The sequence below is a fragment of the Apodemus sylvaticus genome, chromosome 2, assembly GCF_947179515.1.
Source record: "Apodemus sylvaticus chromosome 2, mApoSyl1.1, whole genome shotgun sequence".
Taxonomy (NCBI): domain Eukaryota; kingdom Metazoa; phylum Chordata; class Mammalia; order Rodentia; family Muridae; genus Apodemus; species Apodemus sylvaticus.
Window position 1 is genome coordinate 65,977,687 of NC_067473.1, and position 17,585 is coordinate 65,995,271.

A 17,585-nucleotide genomic window follows, 5' to 3' on the forward strand; every position below is an offset into this window, starting at 1 on the left:
AAAATTTAAAATGAACACATTTTGAATCTCATTCAGTTATTTGTTTGTACTCCATATTTTAGCCCCCTCTACCCCTGTCTTCCCTCCGACTATTCTACATCCCATACCTCCTCCCTACCCAATGTCTCCTCATGGATGTCCCCACACCCCACCACACCTGACCTCTAAACTCCAGTCTTTCAAGGGTTAGGTGAATCACCTCTGAATGAATGCAGACCCTGCAGTCTTCTTCTATATATGTGTTGGGAGCCTTATATCAGCTGGTGAATGCTGCCTGTTTGGTGGACCAGTGTTTGAGTGATCAAAACGGTCCAGTTTAATTGAGACTACTAGCCCTCCTACAGGATTGCCCTTCTCCTAAGTTTCATTCAGCCTTCTCTAATTCAACAGCAGTGGTCAGCCACTTCTGACCATTGGTAAAGAGACAGACATGTTGATCAATGGAGTTCAATTAAAGACCCAGAAATAAAGCCACATACTTATGGACACTTGATCTTTAACAAAGAAGCCAAAAATATACAATGGACAAAAGAAAGCATCTTAAATAAATGGTGCTGATCTAACTGGCTGACTGTATGTTATAAAATGAAAATAGACCCATATTTGTAACCCTGCACAAAGCTCAAGTCCAAGTGGACCAAGGACATCAACATAAAATCAGATACACTGAATCTATTAGAAGAGAAAATGGGAAAGAGGCATGAACTCTAAGACTTTTAATGGGAATTTGGCTGGTCTTTGTCACAGACTTTTTGGGGGATGAAATCAATTGATCATGTAGTTATTTTTTCAACATTTTTACATGTATACAAAATTGGTTTTCATATGCTGAGCCACATCTGTTTCTCTGGAATGAAGCCTGCCTGATAATGGTATATGATCTAAAACCATCCAGTGGGGAAAAGATAGCCTTTTTAACAAATGGTGCTGTTTCAACTGGTAGTTAGCATGCAGAAGAATACAAATCAATCCATTCTTGACTTCTTGTACAAAGCTCAAGTTCAAGTGGATCAAGGACCTCCACGTAAAACCAGATACACTAAAACTAACAGAAAAGAAAATGGGAAATAGCCTTGAACACTTGGGAACAGGAAACTTTCCAAAACAGAACACAAATAGTTTATGCTCTAAGATCAAGAACTGACAAATGTGACCTTATAAAATTAGAAAGCTTCTGTAAGTCAAAGGACACTGTCAATAGGACAAAACAGCAACCAACAGATTTGGAAAAGATCTTTACCAACCCGATATCTGTAAGAGGGACAATATCCAATATATACAAAGAACTCAAGAAGTTAGACTCCATAGAACCAAATAACCCTACTAAAAATGGGGTACAAAGCTAAACAAAGAATTCTCAACTGAGGAATGCCAAATGGCCAAGAAGCACCTAAAGAAATATTTAACATCCTTAGTCTTCAGGAAAATTCAAATCAAAGCAATACTGGGATTCCACCTCCTACCAATCAGAATATCTAGGATCAAAAACTCAGGTGACAGCAGGTGCTGGTGAGGATGAGGAGAAAGAGGAACCTACCTCCATTGCTGGTAGGATTGCAAGCTGGTACAACCACTCTGGAAATCAGTTTGGCAGTTCCTCAGAAAATTGGACATAGTACTACCTGAGGACACAGCTGTAACACTCCTGGGTGTGTACCCATAAGATTTTCTAACATGTAATAAGGACACGTTCTCCACTATGTTCATAGCATCCTTATTTATACTAGCCAGAAGCTGGAAAGAATCAGGATGTTCCTCAAGAGGGGAATGGATACAGAAAATGTGGTACATTTATATAATGGAATACTACTCAGCTATTAAAAGCAATGAATTCATGAAATTCTTAGGCAAATGGATGGAACTAGAAAATATCATCCTGAGTAAGATAACCCAATCACAAAAGAACACACATAATATGCACTCACTGATATGTGAATATTACCCCCAGAAGCTTGGAATACCCAAGATACAATTCACAGACAAAACAAAACTCAAAATGATGATCAAAGTATGGATACTTTGGTCCTTTTTAGAATGGGGAACAAAATATCCATGGGAGGAGAAAAGAGACAAAGTGTATTTAGCAGAGTATGGCGTTATTGAACATCAAAGGGAGGAGAAGCCATTGGTCCTGAGAAGGCTAGATGCCCCAGTATAGAGGAATGACAGGACAGGGAAGCAGGAGTGGATGGGCTGGTGAGCAGGCAGTAGGGGTATGGGATAGCAGGGGAAACCAAGAAAGTGGATAACATTTTAAATGTATGTAAAGAAATTATCTAATAAAAATAAGAAAATAGAAGGAAAGGAAAGAAGGAAGGAAGGAAGGAAGGAAGGAAGGAAGGAAGGAAGGAAGGAAGGAAGGAAGGAAGGAAGGAAGGAAGGAAAGAAGAAAAGAAAGAAGGGAGGAAGGAAAAGAAAGAAAGGAAGAAGGAGGAAAGAAAGAAAGAAAGAAAGAGAGAGAGGGAGAGAGAGAGAGAGAGAGAGAGAGAGAGAGAGAGAGAGAGAGAGAGAGAGAGAGAGAGAATACCAGGATCTTTCTAGGGAAAATAAATAGAATGGATTTTTGAGGTGGAATGTAGGCAGGCAGGAATGGCAATAGGAAGGACAAGATGGAGAGACCACTGAGAGGGATGAGTAGAACTGGGGGCATTTGGAATGATGTATAAAACTACTACAGTGGAAACACTCTGTGGAATCAAAAGGAGTGAGCCTAGCTAGATTTCCTAATAATTCAAGATATGGAGCCCTATCTGGCCATCTTTTATAACCAGTAGGGCTTGGACATCAACCCTTCAGAAAAACCATTCAACCTACTATCTGTTCTGAGTGAAAAAAAAGTGCTGGAGTATTAGTGGTTCTAAGCTTATAGAAGTGGACGACCAATGACTAGTTCAAATTCAGGCCCATGCTATGAGAGAGAGCCCATTCCGGCCACTGCCTGCATGGCTAGGAACCAGAGTTAGGACAACCCTATAGCACTGGATAAACACATACACACAAACACACATATACACACAGAGACAGACACAGATAGAGAGAGGCAGAGAGACAAAGAGAGACAGAGACAGAGTCAAAGAGAAACAAAGACAGAGACAGACAGACAGACACAGAAACAGAGAGAGAAAGACAAAGAGACAGAGAAAAAGAGAGACCATGTTATAGCTGAGCCTTCAGGTAGAACTATTTCCAGTTTTCTCAAGGACAGGCAGATTGATTTCCAAAGTGGTTGTACCAGCTTGCAGTACTACCAGCAATGGAGGAATGCTCTTTCTCTACATCCTAGCCAGAATCTGCTTTCACCTGTACATTTGATCATAACCATTCTGATTAGTGTGACTTAGAACTTCAGTACTGCTTTGATTTGCATTTCCTTGATGACTAAAGATGTTGAGCATTTCTATAAGTGCTTCTCAGCTATTTGAGATTCTCCTGTTGAAAATTCTCTGCTTAGCTCTGTACTCTTTTTAATAAGGTTATTTGGTTCTAACTTTTGAGTATTGGCCCTCTATTGAATTTAGGGTTAGTAAAAAACTTTTCCAATCTGTGGTTTGTCATTTTGTCCAATAACAGTGTCCTTTGTCTTACAGAAGCTTTTCAGTTTTATGAAGTCCCATTTGTCAGTTGTTGATATTTGCCAATTACCATTGGTGTTCTGTTCATAAAATTTTGCCCCCTGACAATGATTTGGAAGCTTTGCCCCACTTACTAGTCTATTAGATTCAGTCTATCTGGTTTTATGTGGAAGTCCTTGATCCACTTGGACTTGAGATAAGAATGGATCAATTTGCATTCTTCTACATGCTGACCTCCAGATGAATCAGCACTATTTGTTGATTATGTTGTCTTTTTTCCACTGATTTTAGATTCTATGTCAAAGATCAAGTGACCATAGGTATGTGGGTCCATTTCTGGGTCTTCAGTTCTATTCCATTGATCTACTTGCCTTTTGCTGAACCATGGTTTGTTTGATTGTTTTTCATCACTCTTGCTCTATATTACAGCTTAAAATTGGGGATGGTGTTTTCCTGGAGGGTCATTTATTATTGGAAATAATTTCTGCTATTCTGGAGGTTTTGTTATTCCAAATGAATTTGAGAATGGTTCTTTCTAACTCTATGAAAAATTGAATTGAAGTTTTAATGGGTATCGCATTGAATCAGCAGATTGTTTTCAGAATCATGAAAGTTTTTACTATATTAATTCTGTCAATCCATGGGGCATGGGGGATCTTTCCATCTTCTGAGATCTTTTTTTATTTCTATCGTAAAGGACTTGAAGTTTTTGTCATATAGATCTTTCACTTACTTGGTTAGAGTCAAACTGAGACTTTTATGTTTTTGTGACTATTATGAAAGGTGTTCTTTCCATAATTTCTTTCTCAGTCCATTTATTCTTTGAATAAAAGAAGACTACCTATTTGTTAGACTCAATTTTGTATCTAGTTATGTTTCTGAAGTTGTTTCTCAACTCTAAGAGCTCTCTGGTAGAATTAGTAGGGTCCTTATGATATCATCTTCAAATACTGTTATCTTGACTTCCTCTGTTCCAATTTGTATCCCTTTGATTGACTTTTGTTTTCTAATTGTTCTGCCTAGAACTTTAAATACTATATTGAATAAATAGGAAGAAAGTAGGCAGTCTTGCTTATCTCCGGATCATAATGGGTTTGCTTTGAGTTTCTCTCCATTTAGTTTGATGTTGGCTAGTGGTTTGCTGTATATTTCTTTCATTATGTTTATGTTTGGACCTTGAATTCCTGATCTCCCCAGTACTTTTAAAATAAGGGGTGTTGGACTTTGTCAAAGGCTTTTGTAACATCTAATGATATGATTGTGTGGCATTTTCTTTGCCTTTCATTATATAGTAGATTACATTGATGGTTTTTCCCTATGTTGAACTATCCCTGCCTTCCTGGGATGAAACCTACTTGATCATAGTGAATGAGTGTCTTGATGTGTTATTGGATTTTTTGCAAGGCTTATATTGTTTAATTTTGTGTCAATATTCATAAGTGAAATTGTTCTGAAATTTTATTCTTTTGTTGGGTCTTTTGTGGTTTAATTATCAGCATAACTGTAGCTTCATAGAAAGAATTGGGTAGTGTTCCTTCTGTTTCTATTTTGTGGCATAGTATGAGAAGTATTGGTATAAGGTCTTCTTTGAAGGTCTGACAGAATTCTATACTAAAACCATCTGTGCCTGGGTGTTTTTCTTGCCTGGGTGACTTCTATTAACTGCTTCTATTTCCTTAGCCATTGTGGAACTGTTTAAATAATTTATCTGATCCTCATGTAACTTTGGAACCTGCTACCTGACCAGAAAATCATCCATTGTATCCAGAGTTACCAGTTTTTGTTCAATATAGGCCTTTGGAATAGAATCTGATTATTTTTTGAATTTCCTCAGTTTCTGTTATTTTCATTCTGCTTTTCTTAATTTGAATGCTGTCTATGTGCCTTCTAGTTAGTTTGGCAAAGGGTCTATCTTGTTGATTTTCTCAAATAACCAGCCCCTACTTTTGCTGATTCTTTGTATAGTTCTCTTTGTTTTTATTTGGTTGAGCTCAGCCCTGAATTTCATATTTTCCTGCTGTCTTCTCCCCTTGGGTATATTTGCTTCTTTATGTTCTCCGAGCATTCAGATGTACTGTTAAGCTGCTAGTGTATGATCTCTCCAATTTGTTTATTGAAGCATTCAGGGCTATGAGTGTTCATCTTAGCATGGCTTTCTTTATATCTCATAAGTTTGGAAATATTGTGCCTTTATTTTCAAAAAATACTAAAAAGTCATTAATTTCATTCTTTATTTCTTCCCTGACCAAGTTACCATTGAGCAGACAGTGGTTCAGCTTCAATGTTTATGTGGGGTTCCTATTTTTTTTTTTGATGATATTGAAGACCAGCCTTAGTCCATGGTGGTCTGATAGAATACATGGGATAAATTCAATGTTGTTGTATCTGTTGAGGTTTGTTTTGTGTCTGATTTTATGGTAGATTTTTGAGAAGGTACCATGAGGTCCTGAGAAGGTATATTCTATTCTTTTAGGGTGAAATTTTCTGTAATATTTGTTAAAACAAATATAGTTTATAATGTCTACTGGTTTCACTGTGTCCTTGTTTAGTTTCTGTTTCTATGATCTGTCCATTAGTGAGAGCGGGGTGTTTAAATCTCCTATTATTGTGTGAAGATCAGTGTTCATTGAGCTTCAGTAACATTTCTTTTACAAATGTGGCTGCACTTGCACTTGGGGCATAGATCTTCAGAATTGAGAGTTTATCTTGTTTGGTTTTTCTTTGATAAGTATGTAAAGTCCTTCCCCACCTTTTTTGAGAACTTTTGGTTGAAATTTATTTTATTAGATATTAGAATGGCTAGCCCAGCTTGTTTCTTGGGACCATTTGCTAGGAAAATTTTTTACCAGTCTTCTACTTTGAGGTAGTGACTGCATTTGTTACTTAGGTATGTTTCCTGTATTCCCCAAAATGCTGGGTCCTGTTTAAGTACCCAGTCAATTAGTCTTTTGATAAGGGACTGAATTCTTTGATGATACGATTATTATGGACCAAATATTGTTGCTTCCTGTTATATTTGTTGTTAGTGGTGGAATTATATTTATTTCTTTTCTTTTGGGTTTGTTGAGAAAAGACTAATTTCTTACTTTTTCTTGGGTGTAGTTTCCCTCCTTTTCTTGGACTTTTGGTTACATTATTCTCAGTAGGACAGAATTAATGGAAGGATATTGTTTAAATTTAATATTGCCTTAGAATACCTTGTTTTCTCCATCTACAGATGTTGTGAGTTTTGCTGAGTATAGTAGCCTGGGCTTGAATTTTTGTTCTCTTAGGATTTATATGAAAACTGCCCAAGGTGGTCTGGCTTTTAGAGTCTTGGTTGAGAAGTCTGGTATAATTCTTTTATTTTATTTTATTTTGTCTGGTATAATTCTGGTAGGTCTACATTTATATTTTACTTGAACTTTTGACCTCACTGTTTCAATATTCTTTTTTTGTTCTGTGCATTTGGTATTTTAATTATTATGTAACAGAAAGAATTTCTTCTCTGGTCCCATCTGTTTGGTGTTCTGTAAGTTTCCTGTGTATTTTTGGCATCTCTTTCTTTATGTTAGGTAAGTTTTTTTCTATAATTTTGTTGAAGATGTTTGCTGGCACTTTGAGTTTGGAATTTTCAATCTCTTCCATATGCAGTATACACAGGTTTGTACTTTTAATTGTCTCCTGGGTTTCTTGAATGTTTTGAATTAAGAGCTTTTTGGGTTTTTGTATTTTCTTTGACTTTTTTGTCCATAACTTCTATGTTAACTTCTATACCTGAGATTCTCTCTTCTATCTCTTGTATTCTGTTGGTCATGCTTGCATCTGTGAGTTCTGCTCTCTTTCCCATATTTTACATCTCCAGGTTTATCTTACTTTGTGCTTAACTTAATGTTTCCATTTCCATTTTTAGATTCTGGGTGGTTTTGTTCAGTTCTTTCACCTGTTTGAATGTGTTTTCCTGTATTTCTTCAAAAGATTTCTGTATTTCATCTTCAAGGGCTTCTACATCTTTACTTGTGTTCTCCTGTCTTTCTTTAAGGGTGTTATTTATGTCCCTTTTAAAGTCCTCTATCATCTTCAGGTGATGAGATTGTAGATATAAATCTTGCTATTTAGGTGTTTTAGGGTATCCAGGACTTGCTGTGGTGGAAGAACTGGGTTCTGATGTCACCAACTAGTATTAGTTTCTGCTGCACGTGTTCTTACTATTGCCTCTTGCCATCTGGTTATCTCTGGAGTTAACTGGCCTTGCTGCCATTGTCTAGAGCCTATCCCTCATGCAAGCCTGTGATCCTCTGCTCCTATGATCCTGTGATCCTGAATGTTTCACAACCCCTGTGGGTCAAGCAGCAACTGATTGTGGGCTGGGTGGGTAGTAATCCAGAGTAGAAGATTCTCTCTGGGCACAGGTGCAACCCAGAAGGAATATGCATGTTTGGCTAGGAAAGGTAACTGCCACTATTATCCCACTTTCTCCTATATTTGTTCCTCTAAAAATTCCTCTTTATAGGTTATCTTGGCATTATCTACTGGTTTGTTGTGGTCTCTGCATCTGTTGCCATCAGTTTCTGGATGGCACCCTTCTTATGACACTTGTACTATTTAGTCATCAGAGTCATCAGCGTCTTGCTTTTCTTGTGTGTTGCGGTAACCAGGGCTCACTGTGGTGAGAGGACTGGGTTCTGATGGTGCCAAGTAGCCTTGGTTTCTCTTGTGTATGTTCTTGTGCTTTCCTTTCCCCATCTGGTTATCTCCTCTGTTAGCTGTTCTTGATGTCTCTGACTGTGACTTGTCTGTCCTGAAAGTCTGTGTGTCAGTACTCCTAGGAGACTTGTTATCTCTGGGAGGAATTCAAGTATGGATAACTGTGGTATAGGGTCACCTCTGGGATGCAGACAGAAACCAGAAGGACCCTGTCCCTAACTGATCCTTGGTTCCTGTGTCCTGATGGCTCTGTGCTGGTCCCTCTTAGGCCAGAAATTTGAAGAGAAGTGATGGTCTTACTTGTGCTCAGAGACGTGTAGATATTCCTGGTCTCAGCTCTCTCCTGGCAGAATTTGTGTACGTAGCTCTATGGCCCAGGATCAGCTCTGGGCAGAGACAGAAATCAGAAGACTGCTGCAGGCAGCCCCTCTCTTCCTGTGTCCAAAACATTCTGGGCAGGTTTGTTAGTGAAGCAGTGGTAGTCCTACATGCACTTACATCCCTCCCTGTACTGGGAGGCTTATTCTCCCACAGTGCTACTTGGGTATGGAGCTGTCTTAGTCAGGGTTTCTATTTCTGCAAAAACATCATGACCAAGAAGCAAATTAGGAGGAAAGGGTTTATTCAGCTTACATTTCCACACTGTTGTTCATCACCAAAGGAAGTCAGGACTGGATCTCAAGCAGGTCAGGAAGCTGGACTTGATGCAGAGGGCATGGAGAGACGTTTCTCACTGGCTTGCATGGCTTGCCCAGCCTGCTTTCTTATAAAACACAAGACTACCAGCCCAGGGATGGCACCACCCACAATGAGCCCTCCATCGCTAATTGAGAAAATGCACACAGCTGGATCTCATGGAGGCACTTCCCCAACTCAAGCTCCTTTCTCTGTGATAACTCCAGCCTGAGTCAAGTTGACACACAAAGCCAGCCAATATAGGAGCCCTATAGCAGAGGATTGGCTCCAACTACAGACCTTTCCTATATTTCTTTAAGAGATTTATGTATTTTCTCTTTGAGTGCTTCTACTTCTTTGCCTGTGTTCTCTTGACTTTTTTATGAGTGTTATTTATGTCCTTCTTACATTCCTATATCATTTTCAGGTGATGAAATTTTTTTATATGAATCTTGCTATTTAGGTGTTTTGGGATATCTAGAATGTGCTGTGGTGGAAGAACTGGGTTCTGATGTTGCCAAGTAGTATTAGTTTCTGTTGTGTATATTCTTGCAATTGCCTCTTGCCATCTGGTTATCTTTGGTGTTAACTGGTCTTGCTGCCATTGTCTAGAGCCTATCCCTTCTGCAAGCCATTGATCCTCTGCTCCTATGATCCTGTTGATCTTGGATGTGTCAGAACACTTGTGGGTCAAGCAGCAACTGATTGTGGGCTGAGTAGATGGTAATCCAGAAGACAGATCCAGAAGATCCTCTCTGGGCACAGGTGCAAACCAAAAGGAGTGTGAATCTCTAGCTTGGAAGGGTACCTGCCACAATAACCCCTCTTTCTCCTACATTCCTTCCTCTACCAGTTTCTCTTTATGCAGTATCTTGATACCATCTACTGTGTAGCTGTGGGTCTCTGCATCTGTTGCTATCAGTTGCTGGTTGGCAACCCTCTTATGACACTTGTACTATTTAGTCACCAATCTTTGAGACTAGGAGAATTTCATTAGGAATTATTTCATTGATTTCTGTGTATCTGTGTTTGCATACTGGGGTGTTCCTGACACTTTTGAATGTGCTTGGGATCATTTTCCTCTTACTGTGTTACATCATCAAGCCTTGGTATGAGGCTTTGTGCTTGGAATTTTAGAACATGTTAGGCCAAGTTTGATAAATAGCCTAGAAAGGGCTACTTTTTTGGCTTTTATTGTTTTTTGTTTGTTTACTTTTGTGTTGTTTTATACTTTCATTCTTTTTATTCTTGTTATTTATTTGAGATGGTGGGGCAGAAGTGTATCTGGGGTAAAGACTAGGATACAGGAGTGTAGTGAGAGAAGTGGAGGAAGTAGAAACTGCAATTGGGGTGAAGAAGAAAACAAAATAATACAAATATTAAGGGACAGTTAAAGTGTGAGAGAGAATGGAAACTGAGAAAAGAGAGAAAGTGAATAACAAATAACACATTTTAAGATATAAATAATACTGTGTGTCCAATAAAAAGAGAAAGGCTGAAAAACACCTTTAAAAGAATAAAATATTATATTAAAATATCATGCAGTGGAAATACTTCAAAATGAAAAGGGAAAACAAAAATCAGGCTTTAAAGAACAAAAATTAAATTACTGATAAGATATTTATTATCGATGTTTGACAGGTGAATTCGCATCACATGATGCAGGGATCTGTGGTGTTTATGGCCTCTTGGGCAGGTGCTGAGTCCAAACTTAGAGCAGGTTATCCCTCCAGTTTGCATTCACTATGAGTATCCTTTCTTTGAAAAGTAGGCACTGACTGCTGCTGGCATTGTTGACATTCTGTGACTTAAGGAGGTTTTTATTTGTTTCCAAGATCTCCCAGATTCCAGACTGTGTTTAAGCAAAATCCAAGCTTCACTGTAATACCCAAGAGATTTGAAGTTTAGAGTAAGCAAACATAATATTGAGCTCTGTATTGAGGAAACAGACTAAATGCTTTCAATGCAAATGAATCCAGCATTATCTATTCTTATGGAGGCAGGTTGATGAAGAAATTGAGTACCATGACAATTTTAATTTCAGTTAGACACAATATAACATCAACTAAAAAGTGATGTGTAACAGGTACATAGCCTGTGTCAATGTTTATGGGATAATATTTTGAGTGTTATTTGATGTAGGAATGACCAGTTCATTATGAGTGATGTAATTCCTGAGGCATGGAATCCAAGTAGTGTAAAAGTGGAGAATGTTAGCTGAGATTAAACACACAACAAATAATCTATATATTCCATTTGCATTGAATTGTGAATCTGATGTAACTCATCTGTACTTATACCTTAAAACCTTATTAACTGGCAAACTTAAAAGTGGAAAGAAAAAGTTAATTTTGCTTTTTCTAATTGGTTTATGCTGTTATTTTATGTTATTTGGTGTTGGTTTGGTTTGCTTTGAGTCAAGATATTATACCCAGAAACTGAAATTACATTAGAACAAGTACTTTACAGACCTTGGAACACTGCATTGAGCAGTTTGTCATGGACCACTTTGGGTCCAATTTCTCTTTAACTGAACATTTTGTTTTTAATAAAATACATTGTAGGGATGGTGAGATGACTCAGCAGTTAACAGCACTGACTGCTCTTCTGGAGGTCATGAGTTCAAATCCCAGCGACCACATGGTGCCTCTCAACCATCCACAATAAGAAACAAATAAAAAACCTGTGGGCCAGAGCAAGCAGGGCCAGAGCAGGGGCCAGAACAGGCCCAGAGCAAGTGGGGGCCTGAGCAAGCAGGGGCCTAGGTAAGCAGGCCCCAGATCAAGCAGTAGCCAGAGGAAGAGAGAGAAGGGAAGGGGGAAATAAATAAATAAATAAATAAATAAATAAATAAACAAACACTTTGTATGAATATACATGCTCTTCGCTTCCATAAAAACAAAATTTTGTGTTCTATTCTTTTTTCTCTTTAAAAGGTAAACCAGAGCAATCACGAAAATGTCAGGACTAATACCAAGATTATACACTCCTCTCCAGAAAACAACAGCACATCATGATTATGAAAATAAGCCCATAGTCAACTCATCGCTTACCAAGAAGTCAAGTGAACATTTACACTGAAATGCTAGCTTCTAGTGTATAAGAAGTTATTCTTATGCTACCAAAAGAGAAACATAGACATCAAGACAGTCTACAATGAACACGTCAATCTACCCGGGTGTCCTACCAGCATAATGTGCTAGGTCTGGAATATGATGTATGCTGGCAGCTCATATTATATTGAAATATTTATCCTTGGAATTGTTGTCCCTTTACTTACTCTGGATATGCAAAATATATTTTAAAGTGTGGTGCGCCCTTCAGAACACAAGTGAAAAAATTATTTCTAATGAAAGCAAGCAAAAAGAAAGAAAGAAAGCTTTAAAACAAGAAGCTAAACATATGAGGCAAAAACACAGGAAGTGATGAATATTTCACTTTATTGACATAGGTACTTCAAGGAGATAGGAGATCTCTAGTTGGCAGCAATTGTGTCCTGAATCCAGTCCACATAATTGCAGACCTTGGTGTACACACCAGGATTTTCTGGCAGGGCACAGCCATAGCCCCAGGAGACTACACCCTGAAGCTCTCCATTGCAGACCACAGGTCCTCCAGAATCACCCTGGGAAGGAGGAACACAGTGCATAAGAAAGAGCATGTGAAATAGAGCTACACATAGTAAACTCAATACCAGTTTATGCTCCCTTCTTCCATTTCTTATCCCCCATAGCCTATCGGCTGTCTTAAAGACTGTGTTGAAATCCAAGGGAGTCCCCTCATTTCCCATAGTACCACCACAGCTTACATTTTGCTTCACACAACTATGCTTCCAATCCCCAGGCCCAACAGGAAAGAGGTTTGCATAAGTGGAGGGTGGCAATCACCTGGCAGGAGTCCTTGCCTCCCTCTAGGAAGCCAGCACAGACCATGTTATCAGTGATCTTTCCAGGGTAGGAGGCTTCACAGTCAGCCTGAGGCAGCAGTGGGGCATCCAGGCACTGGAGCAGGTCTGGGTCATTGACTGTGAGGAAAGGACAAAATGAAGACTGCCATATCCAGACAGGAATCCAGAGTTATCCCAGCTTGCAAGCAATGGACTGTTTTCTATAACCTTATATTTTACAGAAAGAATAGCTTTCCCACTCAAGAATATTTACTGCTGTTATCGTTCCTTAAAAAATCAATATTATATTCTGCATGCACCTGGCCAGATACTTAGAATAAGTTCATTTGTTTGTGTAAATTTCTTTACAATGTCTTGCAGGACATAAATGTACTATGCATATCTAATATATTTACCATTTTATTGCCAGGGATGGGGTGAATACATTAAAAAAAAACAAAGATTAGTAATAGGTGACAGTTCCTACTCACCACCGAAGCTGAGGGTGTTGCCCCAGCCAGAGATGAGGCACTGAGTGCCTGCAGGTGCACAGGAGCTGGGCAGAGCCACAGTGGCCACTCTGGCATTGAGGGTCACAGGGGAGGAGAGCTTGATCAGCATGATGTCATTGTCTGCAGTCTTCCTATTGAAGTCCGGGTGCTTGATGATCTTGGCAGCGTTGACAAACTGCTCATTGCCCTCCAGGACATTGATGTTGTGCTCTCCCAGTCTCACTTGGATGCGGCTGTTGGGAAGAGATGGAATGCCACAGTCTGTTTCTCTTTGACTCAAACATCACAAGGTTCTCAAGGTCCTCACACTTGTGTGACTAAGCAGAGTAAAACACCATGCTGTACTATTGTAGAAGAGTAGGAATGGTGCGTGCGCTTTTTTGGTCACATTCTCTTTTCTTTTGTAGGGGCAGATGTGGTACTGGGACTGAGGAGGACCGCAGTGTAGATGGCTCCCATTATAATACCTATAAAATGTACAGGCCTATGTCATTGAGGGTCATTTAAAGCACTGTTCCTTCCACTGTGTTCTTGTTCATAATACACTGGAAATTTGATCTGCAAATCTTTTTGAAAGATTTTGTTTCAGGAAGAAAGTTCAACATCTGGTATTTAAACATTGACAACGGAATTCTGAGATCTTGTGTGAAGTTTACTCTCTTAAACCCAACTGCAGACCTAATTAGTCACATTCTAGAATGTGAGGCTATGCAATTCCTTTTATCTATTTCACCCACACCCAAGATTGAGAGCCCATGAAATACCCCACAAAGGGGAGGGAGAACCTGTCAAGACTATATCCAGAGTTTGGTCATGGCTCCTAGTTCAGGAATGGGAACACCCACCCATCTACATAATTTTAACCCAGAATTACCCATGTCTAAAGGAAATACAGAGACAAACAGGGGAGCAGAGACTGGAGGAAAGGCCATCCAGAGACTGCCCCCACCTGTGGATCCATCCCTCATGCAGACACTAAACATAGACACCACTGCTGGTGCCAAGAAGTGCTTGCTGACAGGAGTCTAATACAGCTGACTCTTAAGAGGCTTTGCCAGATCCTGACCAATACAGATGCAGATGCTCTCAATAAAAACTGGACTGAGCACAGGGACTATGATAGAGGAGTTACTGGAAGGACTGACAGAGCTAAAGGGTCCTTATCTGGTATCAATGGGAGTGGAGGCCCTTGGTCCTGTGAAGGCCTGATGCCCCAGTGTAGAGGAATGCTAGGGTGCTGAGGCAGGTGTGGGTAGGAGGGTGGGGAAGCACCCTCATAGAAACAGGGTAAGGGGGAAAGAGCTGAGGGGTTTGCAGGGGGAAACTGGTAAATGGCATAACATTTAAAATGTAAATAAGTAAAATATCCAATAAAAAAAAAAAGACTGAGAGCACAAATTGTGAACAGTATTACCCAACCCCTAATAGAGTTTAAGAATAACAAGTGAAGAAAATGGAAAATAAAGCCATTTTAAGCTATTTTTTTGAAAACTGAGATAGAATTTATTTCTACAAGACTCAGGTACCCATTTTAAAGACCTTTACCAGCTTCTTCAAGGGTTTTTATTTAAGCCCTTTGTGAAGTTGTGCTTTTACCATTTCATATTTACTTATTTGTGTGTTTGTCTAATTATATACTACTTTATATATTTATAATGCAAGTTCAGGTGTGACATCATCTGGTATAGAAATTGACCCTCATGTCTCTTTGTATAGTGAAACTAATTGAAACGGTAATTCATAGTTACACATTTTCAATGCTCATTGAAAACTCTGAGTTTAGCAATGTACTATATATGATACAGTATTACTACTTGGGAAATTCTTTTTTTTCTTTTGTTCTTTTTTTTAATTTATTTTCTATATTCTTTGTTTACATTCTAAAAGCCTACCCCTTTCCTAGTCCCCCTCCCCATATATCCCATAAGTCCTCTTCTCTCCATCCATTCTCCTATCTTTCCCTCTCCCTTTTCTCTATCCTGGTAATCCCCTACAATGCTGGATCAAGCCTTTCCAGAATTAGGGCCCTCTTCTTCCTTCTTCATAGGAATCATTTGATATGCTAATTGTATCTTCAGTATTCAGAGCTTCAGGGCTAATTAATATCCACTTATCAATGATTGCATTCCATGTGTATTCTTTTGTGATTGCATTACCTCGCTTAGGATGATATTTTCCAATTCCTTCCATTTGCCTAAAAAATTCATGAATTCATTGTTTTTAATTGCTGAATAGTACTCCATTGTGTATATATACCACATTTTCTGTATACATTCCTCCACTGAGGGATATCTGGGTTCTTTCCAGCTTCTGGCTATTATAAATAAGGCTGCTACGAACATAGTGGAGCATGTGTCCTTATTGCATGCTGGGGAATCCTCTGAGTATATGCCCAAGAGAGGTATAGCAGGGTCCTCCGGAAGTATCATGCCCAGTTTTCTTAGGAACCACCAGACTGATTTCCAGAGTGGTTGTACCATCTTACACTCCCACCAGCAGTGAAGGAGTGTTCCTCTCTCTCCACATCCTAACCAACATTCTGTGACTTCATGTTTTATTCTTTCTATATTGAAATCAACTTTTCTTTTTCTTTTTCTTTTTCTCATTATCTCTACCTGTGATTTATTTTGCATGGTTTATGGATATCAAGACTTCCTATTCCATACCATTATTCTCCCCAAGCTCATGAAATATGTTACAGATAATAATAATAATAATAATAATAATCTATCTTCTCTGATTCTTCCCATTCACATATAACCACAGCTGTTTTCTCATCTTATACTATGCCTATAGAACAGTCATTTGTGTGTTACAAAAAAATGACATTGTCAGGGTTTACAACTTACGTTTCATAACAGTGAGCTGCAGATACCACCCACTGGTCACTGATGAGGGAACCTCCACAGAAGTGGTAGCCAGAGTTCAGGGACACCTGGTAGGGGACAGAATTCTCTTGGCAGGTGTATCCTCCAACGATCTTGTCATCATCATCCACAGGGAAAGCAACTTGAATAAAGACAAGAAGACCACTGAGAAGACAATTCATCAAGGTGCTGGAAGGTGGAGCCCTTAGGCCTCTGTCAACTTTCAGCTATTAAAAATCCTTAGCATACTAGAAATCAGTTAGGCAATTCCTCAGAAAATTAGATGTAGTACTACCAGTGGACCCAGCTATACCACTCCTGTGCATATACCTCCAAGATGCTCCTACATGTAATAAGGACATATGCTCCACTATATTCATAGCTGCCTTATTTATATTAGCCAGAAGATGAAAAGAACCCAGATGTCCCTCAGCTGTGGAATGGATACAGAAACTATGGTACATATACACAATGGAATACTATTCAGCTATTAATAACAGTGAATTCATGAAATTCTTAGGCAAATGGACAGAACTAGAAAGTGTCATCCTGAGTGAGGCAACCCAATCACAGAAGAATACACATGATATGCACTCACTAATAAGCGGATGTGAGCCCAAAAGCTCAAAATAAACAAGTTACAATTCACCAAGCTCAAAAAGAAGGACTTAAGTGAGGGTGCTTCAGTTCCTCTAATAAATGGAACAAACTAGCCACGGGAGCAATAAGGGAGACAATGTGTGGAGCAGAGACTGAAGTAAAGACCACCCAGAGACTGCCCTTCCTGGGGATTCAGCCTATAAACAGTCAACAAACCCTGACACTATATGGATGACAAGAAGTGTATACCAAAAAAAAGCATGCCATGGTTGTCTCCAGAGGGGCCCTGCCAGAGCCTTACAAATACAGAGGCAGATGCTAACAACCAACTATTGGACTGGGCATGGGGTCCCCAATGAGGGAGCCGGAGTATGGTCCAGAGGAGCTGAAGGGGTTTACAGACCCATGGGAAGAACAATGATTTCGGCCACCCAGACACCCCAAGACTCCCAGGGACTGAACCATCAACAAAGGGGCACACATGGTTCCGGCCAAAAATGTGGCAGAGGAAGGCCTTGTTGGGCATCAGTGGGAAGAATGGTCCTTGTCAGGTAAAGGTTCAACAGAGGCCTGAACAAAGGGAAACCGAGGGGAGGGAGGGAGTCTGTTGGGTGGAAAGGCATATATGTGGAGACAGAGGGAAGGAGGAAGGGGAGGTGTTTGGGGTCTTAGGGGAGGGGTATATCGGGAAAGGTTTTACCATTGGCAATGTAAATGAAGACGATATTCAATAAAAAAATAAATTACAAAAAAAGAATCCTTAGCATAATAAATGAAGGCAAGAAGG

General features: G+C 39.3%; 2 protein-coding genes across 7 annotated transcripts in view; one reads left to right on the top strand and one right to left on the bottom strand.

Moving 5' to 3' along the window:
- LOC127678521 (anionic trypsin-2) overlaps positions 1-17,585 on the top strand; it is a 238,581-nt gene that overhangs the window by 203,857 nt on the left and 17,139 nt on the right. The window lies entirely within an intron of this gene.
- The window catches only part of LOC127678523 (anionic trypsin-2-like), a 204,748-nt gene that overhangs the window by 186,082 nt on the left and 1,081 nt on the right, over positions 1-17,585 (bottom strand). For 3 of the 4 annotated variants that reach the window (XM_052173540.1, XM_052173542.1, XM_052173544.1), the window contains exon 2: positions 16,233-16,340. In XM_052173540.1, coding sequence (XP_052029500.1) covers positions 16,233-16,340 — 108 coding nt within the window. Of the gene's footprint in view, positions 1-12,356; positions 12,559-12,820; positions 12,958-13,310; positions 13,565-16,180; positions 16,341-17,585 lie in introns of those variants that run through there. The other variant, XM_052173543.1, reaches the window with a different exon arrangement.